We start from the raw sequence: 16,167 nt of genomic DNA on the forward strand, positions 1-16,167 counted from the left end.
TTAATAAGATATGTTTAATTAAGCTGAAGAACACACATCTTTCAGATTATCATTGTCTGCACTAAAACTGCGATTAACTTCCCCCCACATCGTGCAGATGGCGTGACCGCGGTGATAGCTGCAGGTAGAACAAGGATCTCTCATTCGCCCAGTTTTGAAAATGGTCACAGTATTGATAACAACGGAGAATAGCGAAAACAATTAGTACTTTCCCGGTCTGCCCCGCCTCAACGTAAACTTAGCAGCAGAGCAAAGAAATGCTTCAGTGCAGTTCAAACAAATAAAGCACAAAATAAAGGGGAGAACCTAAAGGATTGTTTGCTGCTTGGGTGCTGGAGCGGTTTGGTCAAATTTAACCACTTAACTGTGAGAAAATACATTTTGTGAAAATTTCCAAATTTTGAAACTGAGAGAAGTAGTTCTACTACTTCTACTATTAGAAGTAGATGTTTCTAAAGTCCCAATGTAGGTGAGTTATTTTCTTTGATTGCATTTAATTAGTACAATATACTACATTATGGTCTACACTCTATAATTGTCCACTTATAAAAATGCACCTATAAAATAGGTTAGCCTAATAAAGTGGTGCATTTACGTGCAAAGCAAATGTTTAAAGTGATTTGGGGTGAAGCACCTTGTTTAATGCCAAAAATATGCCAAAAGCACAAGAAAAAGTTTTGACTAACTTTTGGTTGCCGTTTTATCTAGCTGAGCTGCACCTCATAATTGTGAGGATTTTTGTGTGTTTTTGTTTGCCTGGATTTAAAGCGTTTGCCTGAAGATAGACACCCGACTTATACTGAGTTTCTTGACTACTGAAACCCATGCAGTACATTTACCTCCAGAGTAGTATAGTGAGAGAAAAATGATTAATCTTATATTTATATATCAATATTTTAATGCTGAAAACTGACGGAAGAAGTGAGAGGCAGGGTCGCAACAAAGTGCTTTTTTTTATTATCCATTGGTATATAGCAATGGAAACACTAAACAAAACTGTTTATGAATGAGCGCAGATATCAGACGAGACTGACGTCTAAGGTCCGCTAATGTGCAGCCCTGTCTCTTGGGATCTGTGGGTTTAATTAAGCAGATCATGATTAACGAACAGATAAGTTCAATCAGTACTCCGGCGATTGTGAGCGGGACAGGGGTGTGATCCCTAGCAGGAGTGGGCGTGTCCCTCCTGCTAGCCGGCACCAACCGTGATCAACTTATTCTGCCAGCTTTTACTAAAACTCAAATTTAGAAGCTTATTACTTCACTGATCACAACAGGCTAGTGACTTTTTTAACCTCTTAGCACCAGTTAAATCCAATTATCTAACAGTTAAATATTGACAGCCATATATTTGACAAGAGCTAAAACGTATATGTTTTTTGCAATGTTTCAAGTTGTTTGTATTTTGAAGTTAATTGTACATTGACTGACTGTAGTCTTGTGGGAGAAAGCATATGTCCTAGTTATGTTATGGTTATTTTATAGTGGTGTTATGTTGTCATTGTTTTATAGTTTTGTTATAATTGTTATAGTTATGGCAGCATGAGTCACTTTTGGATAAAATAGTAAGTGTTTTAGTGGTATTTTGTACCAAAAGTCAGCTGATGTGCTATGGTGCGGGTTTCAAGAGCACAGTGTGTGAAGAGTTTTGAAGAAGTGGACATGGTCTTGCGACAAGTGTGAAAACGAACTGTGACATGCAGCTTCAATTACTGGTGCTTATGTTAACTAGCTAGATTCTTTTCTGACAACACTAAGTTAGCCTTATAATGGATATGTAAGACTGTAGTCTAACTGTACAAGCAATGATAAAAAAGCTTTTTTATACTTCAGAGTCCCAAAATAATTTTTTCATTAGAAGTTCCAAGAACAGTAACAACTATACAGGCCTCATTTACAGTGTGGGAAGAAAGAAAAGGAAGACGGACATGAGGCTTGTGGAGGTGGAGGAAGGGCTCACATTGATATGGTTTCCAGAAATAATGGATCAAACCTTTCTAATAACAAATTACGCTTTTTGCAAATAGGTTATATATTCAAGACAAGGTTCAATTGTAGCTTCAGAATATAAAATGGAATCCTTAAATGAGTGATCAGGTGATTGGATTATTAGATGAGCCAGATCTCTCTGAAACAAATTATAGACAAAATGCAATCAAAAAACACTACATAAAAGTTTCCTAATTTTGTAAAGCAAACATTAACTATTGTAAAATATTTACTAAGTAAGGACTTGACTGGCTAAATTGTGTGATGAACTTTGTCAATTATAGTCCATTTCTGTAGCGTTGCTATCAATACAATACTTAAAAAGCAACAACTAGGCCTTTCTCCAATTTGTTATTAATAAGAAGCTCTATGGATCTTTCAGTCCCCAAATGATCCACTCAGAGAACATTTTCATGTTGTGCAAGTCGCATCTGCGCCGTACAGCAGCCTACTGAAGGCGTTCACCACTACGCGCACGCGCGTTTTCGTTTACATTTTGAAGTATTTAGCGCGAGTCTTGTGAGTCGTTAGCTACCAACCAAACAAGCAATAAAACATTTCGTTTCAAATAATTAAAGTTTCTTTTCAGTTAGTCGCATTAACGCGTCAATGCCTAATTTGGTGTTTAGGTTTTTGATGAATGACACGAGAAGAAATTCACTTAGCTAATTAGCTAACCTACCTAACTTGGGTTAGCATAGCTAGCTACCACGGTTTTTAGCTAGTTAGAGTTAGTTAACCGCTATCTTAGATTAGCTATCGGTGTTTGTACTCCGCTGTTATTGTCTACATTGCTTCGGTTTGCATTTCTGCTTAATTTCCTACCAGCAGAGTAAATAACAGCTCTAATGAAACCTGCTCGAGGTTCCTCAAGATCCTCAACTCGGGGTCCTAAAGCGAAAGTTCGAGGGGAAAGGAGGTTACCGCAAACCGGCAAAGTAAGACTGAGGAGAGCGCTAACTAGCTAGCTAACCTAGCTATAGCTCAGCTTTCGTCCTGACCTGTATGTTATTCAAGACCTTTTTATGTGATAATTATTTTGTGATATTATATATTGTATATGTGACTACAATGTGTTCTAATCGCGTAAGATTAAAGGCTCATGAACGTTTGTGTTTCAGAAACCTTTGCCAAGTGGTCGGAAGACTCAAGATAAGTCTAGGAAGAATAACTGTGAGTCTGGAGAACCCAACAAAGCCGTCCATGGTTGCTAAGTAATAAATAAATAAATAAATAAATATAATATGAGAGTCATATTTGGGTATCACAACTTTATATCAGTAATGATTTGGGGTGGGGGAGGTTCGGGCTAGCTATCTGGGAAATTCACAAATCTTTTTTATAAAATGTATTTTTTGAGGAAGAACCCATAATTTGGGACCACTGCTACAGAACACATGCTAGTCATAGAAATATAACTAAATATGATTTGTTATAATTTAGCTCTCATGCTTCATTGCACCTACCTTATTTTCCAGTGCCTGCTGAGGTTCAGAAGGGACGGGAGAAATGGAAGCCACTGGAGAAGTCCTCCATTGTAGCTCTTGACACCATGCTAAGCATGTCAATTCTGTGAGGATTGTTAATTTAACAGTTAACATCAATAAAAAATTAAATGACACTTTGGTTAAACTTGACACTTTTAATGTTTCTTTATGCATCAGGACTGCTCTCACACTGAGAAGAAAAGAGAAAGAGGAACCACAGAAACACCTTAACTTACTGAAAGAACAGTAAAGGACATTTCTTAAATTCCTTCTCAGTGTAATAACCAAAGCAGCTATTAGTCTGCTTTTACCTCATGAAGTAAATGAGCTTGCTTTTTAACAGCAGTATGTTTCCTTCATCAGGTTCCTAGCAAAATGTTCCCAACTTCCTGTGCCTGTAAAGAAATGTGGAAACATGGTTCAAATGTCCCGGCAGTTCCAGGCAGAGAGCCAGAAGCTTAAGCAAGGAAAATCAGAAATTGAGGCGTTTGAGGTAACGGGCAGTAATCTGACGCATCTGATATTACAAATATTTGAAAGTACCTTCAATTCATCTGTCTATGATTTGTTAGAGCTGTTTGTCTGTGAAAATGTAGGTGTTGCTACTATATACATGCTTATTGGCTCTTTTGCTGATTGCATTACTAATTATTATTTGACACTATTGCCATGCAATGGTAGAGTTGAGTGTATTCTTGTGCTGCATTTCCCCCCATGTCTGAAGATGTGCACTCTTTTGTTTTTAGGGGAGCATCGGTGTAGTGGTAGGCAGACTAGAACAGCTGCAGCAAGAGATGGACATTCTAGAGGGGAAGTGCAGAGTAATGAGGGCCAGAATGGCGGAAGAGGAGGAACGTGCACAGGAGGTACGCATGCATCGCCAGCCCCTAGGTTACAGTACACTAGCGCTTCTAATGCTCCCACTAATTGAACAGGGATGTTTAACTATGCTTGACACTACTGCCCATCTTTTTTTCAAACATGTATGTTATCTCCACGATTTAGAAATTTTCGATCTTTTCAACAATTTTATAAGTAGTTTGGGCATGGCAGGGAATATAAGTTACAGTGGAGTTGTAGTCACGATAAAGTACATATGTCAAATACTGCTGGTTAGGTTGAACAAATATTTTTTTCATTGCACACAAGTCATGTGGCATACCACAGATTGAAAAACACTTCCTTAGGTTTTTAGTTTTTGGGACATCCCCTTACATGTTTTCCTGTGTTTAACATGCCCTTGCCTTGGGTTAACGATTTCTTTTAAACATGCAAGCTTTTTATTTAAAAATCAAATTCTATGCATTTAAACTGGTTAAAACTGACACATTTAAAATGGAAGCAAGACTTCCAGTGCTACTATGTGGTTAGTGGTAGAGATACCGGCAAAATAATTTATCATAGCACATGCTGACTGCATTTATATGACCTCCACTGACTGTACTTATGTGAACACACATACCTGACTAAGCTCTCTTTATTTTTTCCATCTAAAAAATGCATTATGTTGATTCCCTGGGCATTTAATTAGGCAAAGCTTAGGTTTACTAAGATTTTAGTTGGACTACTGATGATCAGACCTCACTGTTTACATGATTACAGCTTAGTTCAACTAACAGCCTTGAGCCTAATATAGAACCATTGTTGTGTGTGTGTGTGTGTTTGTGTGTGTGTGTGTGTGTGTGTGTGTGTGTGTGTGTAAATGTAAGTGTAAAGTTTTCATGGTAATATTGTCATGAAGTGGTACCATGATGTGCTTAAGGCACACAACATTTAAGTAATATTTAACTAAAAATGTGGTTGCTAATAACCTTTTAGCTCTGGAAAGAAAAAAACAGATGCCTCACATGGTGGAGCCATACAGTTACAACCCCAGGAACCCACAAATATGTGCCATACATTATGACTAAAGACTGCTTCTTTGTATTTCAGATAGTTTTTAGCATAACTACAGATGTAATAGTCTTGTATTTACCGTCCTTTAAAAAATAAGGAAACCTTGATCTTTCCTGTTAAAAGGTGATTCAGTTTTGTTCACTTTTTTTGCTGCTAGCTGGTTTTAGCCAGCTTCAGATGATATGAATAGTCTTGTCTTAATATCTTTAAAATGCATAGTAATGAACCATATGAAGTTTTGGATTTTGCACAAATGGCTCATTGCAGTGTCTAGTGATTAGTTATACTGTTTTATTTAACTTATGTCAAAGTTCTCTCTAGTTTTTACTTTCTGTTTATTGGTAGATCTTTCAGTTAGCTGAGCAGACAGTCCTGCGCCTTCCTGCTGTACCTCCTCAGCCTGATGGTGAGCTCTCAGTACAGGTACAGAACAGTAGTTTTTTTATGTATATTTTGGTCAGGCTTCCCCACTATAGCTCAGATAAAGTACCTGGCTATGGGGTGGATGGCTAATCCAACTTTTTGTTTTTCTTAAATACTGTATCCATTGGCATATGAAGAAAATGGTGTTGAGTGATAAGGAATTAGCTGTCATGTTGGTAATTTCAAGTGAATCAAAGTTGTAGGATGGTCATATGAGACTACACCATATACCAGATGAACCAGAACACTTCAGAATAAGAACAAGCCAGCTGTCAGAATAAGTCGGCTTTTGAAAACAGTATACTGAGTTGGCAAAAACTACAACAGAAAATATCTAAATAATCTGAGAGCATCGGTCTTCAGACATTTAGTTATGTTGCACATTGTAAAAATAGAAAGTTGCATTTTCACGCAAGACTCCTGTGCTTTTGGAGTGTTTAAGAGGGGGTGACGCTAAAGATGCAGAACAAGACAGAAAAAATGCAGTTTCTGCCAGCTGCACCACAACTAAAGTGTCAGACTTTATAAAGTGTTGGCCAGTTTCCTAGATAAGGATTAAGCCTGTTCCTGGATTGATTGGCAGTGAGGGCTGCTTAAATATCAGAAAGACTGAGTTATATGGGGTGGGGGGGGGGTATATTTTGGGTATTTTTGATTACATAATGGGATATTTGAATTTAAAAATGTCAAATTTAGCCAGAGCTCTTTCCAAGCTAATATCATTCTACTAGTGAAAAAGGTGAGAGTAATATAGGACTGCATAATATGGACAGAAAAACCCATATTGATAATACTGCATATTACATCTGTGAAGTACACACACACACACTTGTGACTTCAGAGCTAACAGTGTGATAATGATGTATTGAACAGCCCTGCTTTTAGACTTAATCGTGGCTAAAGAAAAGGGCTCTATGAGCAAAGTAGTAACAACTTTTGGTAGCCACCCTGCTGAATAGTGGAAATGGCTTCCTGCCACACTTTAAGGCAAACCACATCTGCCCTGCTGTATTGCCTGCATAATGCACAGCTGTGCTGCTGAATCAGTGTTCTGCCTTTTGTACGCTGCAATATCAGAGTGTTTAGTACAGCGTTAGGCTTGTGCTTAGCCAATCTTAGAAGGTGTTTGTGAAATACGCATTGTGTCACGATGGATTCTTGAAACCAGCACTCAACTAACACTTAGCTGGTTCATTAGGAGCAGATGTTGAAAATGGTCTCCAATCCCAAAGTGGTCATGAAGGTACTTCAGAGTAAAGTCACTGGGACTGTGAGAGCCTTCCTGGAGCTGGCACATAAGCACACAGATAGACTGATGACTCACCCGGCGACTACAAACACTGAAGACATTGTTCTATAAACCATTTTTTTAACCAGTAAAAATGTAATTTTATTGTTTTTCTTTTTCTTCATTTTAAGTCAATTACATTTTCTCATTTATATGAAGAGTAAACAGGTGACTGTATATACAATTAGCATTGACCTTGCAATACTAACTTGAAGAGTACAAATTTCAAGTTTTTCAAAATCACATGCATAGGTCTGCCAGTAAAGCATATCAAATCAGTATTACAATACAAAATTATATGTTCATTTTACTTCTGTTATTGTTCTACTCCATTGTAATGCAATTATTGGTATTATATGGCTTCTCTTGAAATAAATAAAATGTCATTTGATTAACTGTTCTGCTGCTGTTAACCTTGGCCCAAATGTTCTGTTTGAGGCTTTACCATTGCAGAGCAAAACACAAGGTAACATTGTTGGATTGTAATGGGCTGATCTATGTTATTTATTTTTTAAAATTAAACCTGGGCCATACTCAGCACACAGGTGCCAGGTATGTGTCATGCATTCATGTGTAATTCTTTGTTCACTGGGCTTCAAACATAATTTACCAGTCATACCTGTTTGGTTTATGGCCTTATGCAAGAAGCAGGACGCACGTTGGATATACTTTGTAAACTGTTCATTAAAGCCCTTTTAGTTGAAGTAAAACATCGACTGGAAAATACACATGCTGAGCTGAAAATGGTTTTAATTTCTTGTCCATATATGTTCAAATACTTGCATAAATTCAGCAAAAAAAATCTTGTCATAAGTTATCTACAGATGGACAGCAACTGAAAGGAAAAGCCTGAATGCTTGAACTACACTGAGGACTGGTAGACATGAGAATGCACTGCACAGCAACATAGACACCAGACCTCCTTATTACAAGGGGTCAAAAATTCAGGCAGGTCTAAATTTTTCACATCATGTCATCAGAATACAAAGAACACATGGCTTTTTACCTATTGTCTTTTTGAATCAGTCATTATTTACAATGAAGCTAGCATGGTTGATGAAAAATGTTGTGGGCCAGTCACGTTAACGTGGAGGCCTTCCATTTGTGTGTCCTCTGCAGCTGGTCTCAACGGAGGAGAATTGATTAACATGAAATTCGAAGTGTAATCAAACTAATTTGTTTGTGAATCACAACTTCACCAATGAAGTGCTCAGAAGCTACAAGCAAAAGAATGAGGGCTTTTCTGGTGCTTCAATCCAACTTCCACTGTGGCCAGTCCATCTATGTCCCTGCATGTGGGTCATAATACAGTACATAATTGGATCATCAATCAGGTTTTTTGCTTTGCTTTATTCCTGTTAGTTCAGATCTGAACATGCAGTTATGTACTGCACACTCATAATTAACTATTCCAGGAAATTCATATAGCACTTCTGTAAGTTGCTCTGGACAAACACATTTGCTAAATGATAAAAATGTAGTGTCTTTGAGATCAGTGATTGGTATTTCATGGTCTGTGCTTTCCTAGAACTGCGAGTCTTTTCGTCGCAGGGACTTCCTGCGTAGCGACTCTGACATATCCTCATTAAAGACTCGCTCAATAGTGGAGAGCAGCGAGGCACGGACAGTATGTCGCAGTCCCCGAGCAGCAAATACGTACAAGATTGGATTTAGTGCGCTCTTAATGTACACCAGGTACAATGCCACATATGTACCCTTCATTGCCCTGTACATAAGGTCTAGCCAACCTTTTGCCTCGAACAGTGCCTTCAGAAAACGGCAGGTGAAATACGGTACCCAACAGGTCAGGAAAATGAGCATGGTGAGGAAAAGAACCTGGTATAGGCGAGTCATCTTCTGTGAGGTGTAATTGGATCCAGTTGGGGAGGTGGGGGAGGTGGGGGGTGTGGTGACTACTGTCGGCCTCTTCTCGGCACGCCTCGCAGCAAGGATTACCGCTAGGTTGCAGGACAGGAAAAGCACCAGTGGGAGCAGGAAACCCCCCACCGTCTCCATGACAATCAACGTATGTCCATCTTTGTTTTCTATGCACTGCGTACGGTTGTTGAATTCCTTGATCCCAGACGACTGGATGTAGGGCACAGACAGGGCAGAGGCGATGATCCACAGCAGAGTGCAGACTACTGGCACAACCCATCGGGGACGCCGCAGTCTGGCCCAGACAGGCCGTAGCAGGCACAAACAGCGCTCCACTGCCACGGCGCTCAGCAGAAATGCTCCGGCGTACAATCCAAGGCAGCGCAGTACCATGACCAGCTGGCACACAGGCTCTCCAAAGGGCCAGCTGTTGTGATTTGCTAGATAGCCTAACATTAATGGTGTACGCAGCAGCAGTACAAGATCAGACACTGCTAGATTCACTACATATACCCTGAAGCTTCCTGCGCCTTGCGTTTCACAACCCACAGATCCCCGCAGCTTCCTTCGCCGTAATCCCAACACCCAAACCACTAGGCCATTCATGGTCACGCCCACCACGAAGATCACCACTGTAACCACCATCTGCACAACTCTGGATGCTTCATCTGCCATGGTATCACTGTGGAGATTCAAATAAACAAGATCACAGATCAATGTTCAGGGGTTGGAAGTAGTAAATGCTTTTTTATATCAGGAACAACTGGCAAAAGTTCCTTTTCTGGAATAACAATATGTAACAAGGTGAATCATCTTTGCTTATTGTGTCCCCCTAAGTTGCTGTGGGTTTGTAATTGTGGCAGAATTGGTAATTAAAAGCTGCTTGAAAGCAGCATTCTGAAGTTGGAAGAGAGGACACTCTTGCACTGTAAAGGCTCGTGTACCTCAAAAGGATCAACAGAACAGAAAATTTAAACCGCCATCAAAACATTTAAAAATGATTTTATTTTAGATTTCCTCAATGTAAGTGCTAAGGTTTTTCTTTCTTTTTTTTTTCTTGCTGGAACAAGATTTTTTTAAGATTAAATTGATGCAAGATTGACTGAAATGGATTTTGAAAAGAAATGGAAATAAACAGCCACATTATAAAGCAATGTGTCTTTTTCATGCACTTACCTTAAACTTAATGTTTGACAAAAGAGAAAAAAAGGTTTCCCATATCACAAATGTTAAAAAGATAATTTGATAGTATATTTTTGTAAATATTAGAAGATGATGTATCTCACATGAACATCTTTGCATCTTGCAAAGGCAAGGTGACTGCAGTGTGACAAAGGTGTGATACTGAAAACACCTTTCTGGCGTTACATGAATATGTGACCCCTTAATTGTTCAATTGGATTAAATTTACACCTAATTGGTCGGACAACCATGCCTTCTCAAGGATGCCCATGGACGATTTTCAAATAGGTTTCCATAATGAGATTTTGGAAAGAATGATTGCTATTATCATAGGGAATGTCAGGTATTTAAAAAACTTGCAAATTTCCCTTACTTTTATATTGAATTTCCTGAACTTCTTGAATTTCCTGTATTTGATTTTATGCTGGTAGGTTATGTGTAACTTGTAACTCAGTTCCACTTTATATTGATGGTCGCCTATAGATTATCTACAGATGTACAAACCTAACAAACTGGCAGTTGATGTGATTCGCAACAGGTGAGTCTTAGATTTAGAATTAGGTTTAAGTTAAAGTTTAGGCTGGGGTCATGTTTAGGCTTAGATTTAATATAATCTATTGTATTTCCTATTGGATTTCAGTTGCATTTAATTTATATTCTGGTGAATGTTAAACTAATTTACAAAGCATCTACAGAGGACCATAAAAAAGTGCTACCTGTATACTACTATTACCACCACCTTAATAGGGCAAAAGGTTTTTCTATTTCTTTGCTATTAATTCCCACTAGCCATTCTTTGTACATTTCTTTACTAGAACAAGAGAACAATTTGGGTACACAACTTCAATAATTCAGGGCTTACAGCTGAGGTGTCACTTCAAAGGAATGTTATCTTCTGTTCCTTCAGGCTGGGGCAGAACTGACCTACCATTCAGAGCCTGTTGACACCTATCTAAGACGCAGGCAAGGTATGGGAACACACCTTAACGCGCTTGACTTTGCTCTCAATAGCTATGAGCACTCCTAGCAAAAATGTTTAGTTCTTGACATCTGATTTGTCAAGCATGACATTTCTAACAATCTTGGATAAGGCTTACCTGTTGCGAAGGATGTCTTCGCGTGGTGCTGACATGCGCTTAAGGTAGGGAAGACTGTTCCAGTCTGTGCTCTGTATGCGTGTGCAAAGAGTAGGTTTGGTGGTTTTTTGTTTTTTTTAAATGTGTGATGAATGGGGGCGTGTTTAAGAAAGTGTGTGTGTGTGTGTGTGTGTGTGTGTTCACATTCCTTCCTCTTAAAGTATTGCACCATGCTGATTGCAACATGAAAAAGTGCTTGGTATGAAACATGCTATATGTTCTATGCAGTGTCACCGATTTCTCAGTATGTGGTAGAGCTTTTGTGTTTCTAGTAAAAGGAATTTGAGAGCATTTTGTTTGCCTAAAAGACCAGGGCTCAGACCTTAACCTGATGTGCTCTGTTACCAGGTTCTTATATGCTGTGCAACTAAGGTTGTACTCTTGGCTTGCTAGTAACACAAAACTACTGAGGTGACAACTACTTCAAAGAAGACAACATATTAGTCATTTCTGGTGATTGCCTTGATTAAAAATAGTCAAACATGCAATATATGTTTGTGGTTTAGTGTAAGACTGAAAATGAGTCTTGCACAAGGAGGATTAATTGGAATGAGAATGCCTTGCAGTGAGAATGGGGTCAGTTGCTAGCAGGACCTCTGCTGAAGGAACAGATGTTGTGCCAAAATGGAAAAGCATGCAACAGTACTACTAAGTAGTCGTTTTACAATGATATGGGAAAATTTAGCAGGGACATGTGTAGTTCTTGGACAGCTAGACTCTGTCGTGTAGTTAAATCTTATAGAATATGGCATTATGCTTGTGCATGTTGTGAAATGAAAGTTTACCCAAGTTTTGTGCTTCTTGTTTCCTTGTGTGAATGTATTGTATCAATACAGCCACAGTTCCGTATTTTAAAGATGCTTTGGTAGCTCTGAAATCTCAACACTGTTCAATATTTTCTGTACATGCATTTTCTGCCACTGAAAATCAAGCAAGATAAAACTACTCAGTGACATGAGTGTTATTTATTTATATATTTGGCAGGTCATTCATTAACATTAAGACAGGAAGTTGGTCAGGAAATAATACAGGATATAGCAATTAGTTACAGACCTGATATGGTATACTGGCAAACTGAATTTGATTTCATTTTTATTTTATAGTCCCGGCCCTAACCTTAACTTCAAGTCAAAACCCAAACCTAATTCTGCTGAGAATCACATTTCATCTGTAGTGCATCTGTAGATAATCTATGGGGACCATCAAAATAAAGTGTAACCCTGAATTCAAACACTGTGACATCCTGTGTGGATTGGCTTTCAGTTATCTCCGTCACATCACCTATGTCTCTCAAGCACAAATCTCACATCACTCCTGTGTAGACAAGCACAGATCTGTGTTTAGTTAAAGGTTACACATCCCCTCTTCTGATTCACTTCCTCCAGCCATACTTTTAGTTTTTCCTCTTCCGTCATGTGCTTGGTGTTTGTTGGGTTATACTGCGTATTGTTTGTTTAATTAAACACAGATCTGTGCTTGTCTACACAGGAGTGATGTGAGCTCTTTCACGCAGATAAGAGAAAGCAAAAATTATACAGGATGTCAGTGCTTCAGTAATGAGGTTGTGTACTTGGCATAGTGGCACAAAAATAAACTTCCTGTAACATAATTGTCTATTTAAAGTGTAATCATCTACTGGCACTTTGACAACCAGAGGTCCTTCACCAGCTGTGCAAGCAAAGTGTAAAAATATAGTATTTTTTAATAAGCAACAGGTATACCACAAATAGAAAAAAACGCTCTCTTGTTGGTCTCTTTTCCTAGAGCATTAAACTGTACCTAAACCTAATTTCCTAAAAAGGAAATATTTGTTTTACATATTTACAAACCATTTCAAATAAATTTTTCCTTGGAAGAATCTTTAGGAAATGTGTCTTCTGAGTAGTCAACTGATTTTATTCCCTCTTCTTTAAATAGTTATTTAAATAGTAAAAGGCTTTCTACAAATGCTTCTATTTGGTGTCACAGAAAGAAATCTGAGCCATTTTGATTTGGTCTCATTTTGTGGAATAAAATGTAAAGTGTAACCTTTTTCCCGCTTGTATCCAAAAACTGAGCATTTGTGTGCACGTGCCAGTAGATTGATGCGGAATGAGTAAAAGGGTTAGTGGACTTCACAACTTATGAATATGCAGTATAAGGTAGTTCATGATTCACTATAGTCAATTAATGTTATCTATGACATCAAGGATAACACCAAATAAGGTGTGATTCCTAACGATAGTTAGGGGGCAGTATACAAATAATAATAATAAAATGTAGAGGTTATTTTATGCACTCTACAGTGCCCAAGAAATGTTGAAGTGAAGCAGAAGTATGAAGATCATCACATACTTCCTGCTAATACAACATTTTGAGTAAGGGCCTTTAAGTCATACGTGCAGGCACTGCTTTGTTGAAACAGACAAGTGGGTGTGTGAGTTTGCCCTCAGGGTTTGGATTTTGGACTGCTTTGACTTCATTTATGTTTCATCTTGGCCAAATCCTACAAAACTAAAGTATTTTACAACAATTTTGCAGATGATCCTGAGATCTATTTACAGCAAATAACTATGGTCCCTTTGGCTCATTATATCAGTGCCATGAACATATTACAAACTGGATGTGCCAAACCTGCAAAGCACAAAACACAAAAATGAGAATAAAGGAAGGAAGGAATACAAGAATACCACAAACTAAAAGAGGAATTAAAGAGAAAATAGAAGCTTAAATTCTAGTGATGACAGGAACATTAAGACTGTGACCCCTTAACTGGAAAATTGAGTTGCAGGTCACTAGGTAAACAGTTTACTCTATAGCTGAACCTATAAGTTATCAGTGAATTCCAATGGCACAAATACCCAAGAAGTTAACTGACTAATGATATAATTTTTAATTTCTTGCACAATTTACCATGTTTTAAAATGGTCAGGGGACATCTAGATCTTTTGTGTATATATGTATGTATATACACAAGAATATACATCAATGTACACTGTGCTTGCATAAACTGAATTTATAAGTGCATTTACTGTATAAATATATATACAGTACAACAGTACACTGCAAATATGCACAACCATATAAATCCAAAGACAAGTCCATAACTGCAGTAAAAGATGTAGAGAAGCAAGACATTTTGGACAGAGGTCCTTTATCAGGTAAACAAGCAAAGTGCTTCTCTCTCTCTCTCTCTCTCTCTCTATATATATATATATATATATATATATATATATATATATATATTTATATATATATATGTATATCTATATATATGTGTATATATGTATATCTATATATATGTGTATATATATATATGTATATATGTATATCTATATATATGTGTATATGTATATCTATATATATGTGTGTATATATATATATATGTATATATATGTGTATATATATATATGTATATATATGTATATATATATATATATATATATGTGTGTGTGTGTGTGTGTGTATATATATATATATATATATATATATATATATATATATATATATATATATATATAAAGCATCCAGCTAACTCATATACTTTAATCAAAACCAGGTCATTCATGAAAAAGGACAACAGGGGGTTGAGTCATATAGTGGATGTTTTTCAGATAATTTTTACTATATAAACAAAATATGTTTATATTATTATTCCATTAATTTTTTGTTACCCCTTCTCTGAAGGGTTAGAAGGTCCTGACTGCACACCACTGCTTGGTAGTCTTTGGTCTGCTCTGATTGAATAAGAGCATAGAAAAAGCCTGTTTAGATTCTTACTGGGGACCACATTGGTTTTCTCCCCATCCTCTTCATACTGTATGAGATTAAGTCTCTTGGGCTGCCCGGCACAGAGAAGAGACACTAAGGCGAAATAAATGTATATTTTTCTTCCTGTCTAAAGGATTGTTTCCACGGAGCTTCTTTTTCATTTGTACTTTTGTTCAAAAACTCATTTGCATCTCTATAAAATAGGAGCTTGCAATTTTGATATTTATTGAAGTGCATTGATCCTCCTCAACTCACTTTTTATAAGGATTTCACCATATACATATTTATACCATTTTCATGCTTCAATTCATCCTGCAATGTTAATAGTCAGTAGTGATGACAAATTAGATTGCTATGTGTGTGTGAGTTGGCAAAGTTTCAGTATGAGCATATGTGACATTTTTGGATTCAACTTTCATTTTGCCAGGGAGGAATTGGCTTTGTTTGAGTGTTTAGTTTTGTGTTTACCCTTTTGGCTTATCATTTATTTCTCTTCAGTCCATGTTATTTCACCTTCATCCTTTTGCAGTGACATTGAGAGCATGTGGATTAAATGTGCAAAGAGTAATTGTTAACAAAACACTTTGAATAAACAAAACTATGGGCAAACTAGATTTTTCCTGTTACTTCATATGACAAATCCATTAAGGATCTGATTAGGACAGTATTAGCAAAGCAGAATTAGTGCAATACTAAAATATATTTTAGCAAATTCATGAAAGGGTAAATGCATTAGAAGTATAATTGCAGATTACTTTGACAAACACTGGCAGACCACCAGTCACAACCATTTCCAGAATGGGTGGGTCCTGAAGAGTCCTCTCTCCACACCACGCCAAGTTCAACTGGCACAAGGAAAAGAAAAAAAAGAAACAGGTGCAGTCACTAGTTGAGGGGCACACCCTCTGTCAAAGGAAATGCTAATAAGAAAAGTTCCATCACCTAACCCACAGACAAGAGGTGAGTCATTAGCCCTCTTAGGTGTATGACCAAAAAAAGAGAAAGAAACCAAACACCTCACAGCACCAAACCAAACCCATGACCAGACCGCTTGTATCCAAAAACTGAGCATTTGTGTGCACGTGCCAGTAGATTGATGCGGAATGAGTAAAAGGGTTAGTGGACTTCACAACTTATG

General features: G+C 37.5%; 2 protein-coding genes and 1 long non-coding RNA gene across 3 annotated transcripts; 1 reads left to right on the forward strand and 2 right to left on the reverse strand.

The window, feature by feature from the left end:
- Positions 1 to 1,993: 1,993 nt before the first annotated feature.
- Positions 1,994 to 3,928, reverse strand: LOC145651924 (uncharacterized). The gene is made up of 3 exons (XR_014118024.1): positions 3,788 to 3,928; positions 3,456 to 3,559; positions 1,994 to 2,128 (listed from the first exon to the last, which is right to left on the reverse strand). It is a non-coding gene; the product is annotated as an uncharacterized LOC145651924 (long non-coding RNA).
- cenpq (centromere protein Q) lies at positions 2,122 to 7,474 on the forward strand. The gene is made up of 8 exons (XM_027005620.3): positions 2,122 to 2,927; positions 3,111 to 3,162; positions 3,468 to 3,561; positions 3,654 to 3,722; positions 3,840 to 3,969; positions 4,223 to 4,342; positions 5,718 to 5,795; positions 6,994 to 7,474. Exons 1-8 carry the CDS (start codon positions 2,838 to 2,840, stop codon positions 7,153 to 7,155), a joined length of 795 nt encoding a protein of 264 aa, XP_026861421.3. The 5' UTR covers positions 2,122 to 2,837; the 3' UTR covers positions 7,156 to 7,474.
- Positions 7,475 to 7,587: 113 nt separating this feature from the next.
- Positions 7,588 to 11,319, reverse strand: LOC113574597 (C3a anaphylatoxin chemotactic receptor). Its single transcript, XM_027005619.3, has 2 exons — positions 11,241 to 11,319; positions 7,588 to 9,643 (listed from the first exon to the last, which is right to left on the reverse strand). Exons 1-2 carry the CDS (start codon positions 11,273 to 11,275, stop codon positions 8,608 to 8,610), a joined length of 1,071 nt encoding a protein of 356 aa, XP_026861420.3. The 5' UTR covers positions 11,276 to 11,319; the 3' UTR covers positions 7,588 to 8,607.
- Between the last annotated feature and the right edge of the window lie 4,848 nt (positions 11,320 to 16,167).

The sequence above is a fragment of the Electrophorus electricus genome, chromosome 18 (genome assembly GCF_041902795.1).
Source record: "Electrophorus electricus isolate QZ-2024a chromosome 18, ASM4190279v1, whole genome shotgun sequence".
Taxonomy (NCBI): domain Eukaryota; kingdom Metazoa; phylum Chordata; class Actinopteri; order Gymnotiformes; family Gymnotidae; genus Electrophorus; species Electrophorus electricus.

What these genes read in the sequence shown, in the direction of transcription:
- LOC113574597 (XM_027005619.3), bottom strand. Translation starts at nt 11,275, where the DNA reads ATGTCAGCACCACGCGAAGACATCCTTCGCAACAG. An exon ending in GAAGACATCCTTCGCAACAG is followed by an intron (nt 9,644 to 11,240) that starts GTAAGCCTTATC and finishes GAATCTCCACAG; the next exon opens with TGATACCATGGCAGATGAAG.
- cenpq (XM_027005620.3), top strand. Translation starts at nt 2,838, where the DNA reads ATGAAACCTGCTCGAGGTTCCTCAAGATCCTCAACTCGGGGTCCTAAA. An exon ending in GGTTACCGCAAACCGGCAAA is followed by an intron (nt 2,928 to 3,110) that starts GTAAGACTGAGG and finishes TTTGTGTTTCAG; the next exon opens with AAACCTTTGCCAAGTGGTCG. An exon ending in ATGCTAAGCATGTCAATTCT is followed by an intron (nt 3,562 to 3,653) that starts GTGAGGATTGTT and finishes TTTATGCATCAG; the next exon opens with GACTGCTCTCACACTGAGAA.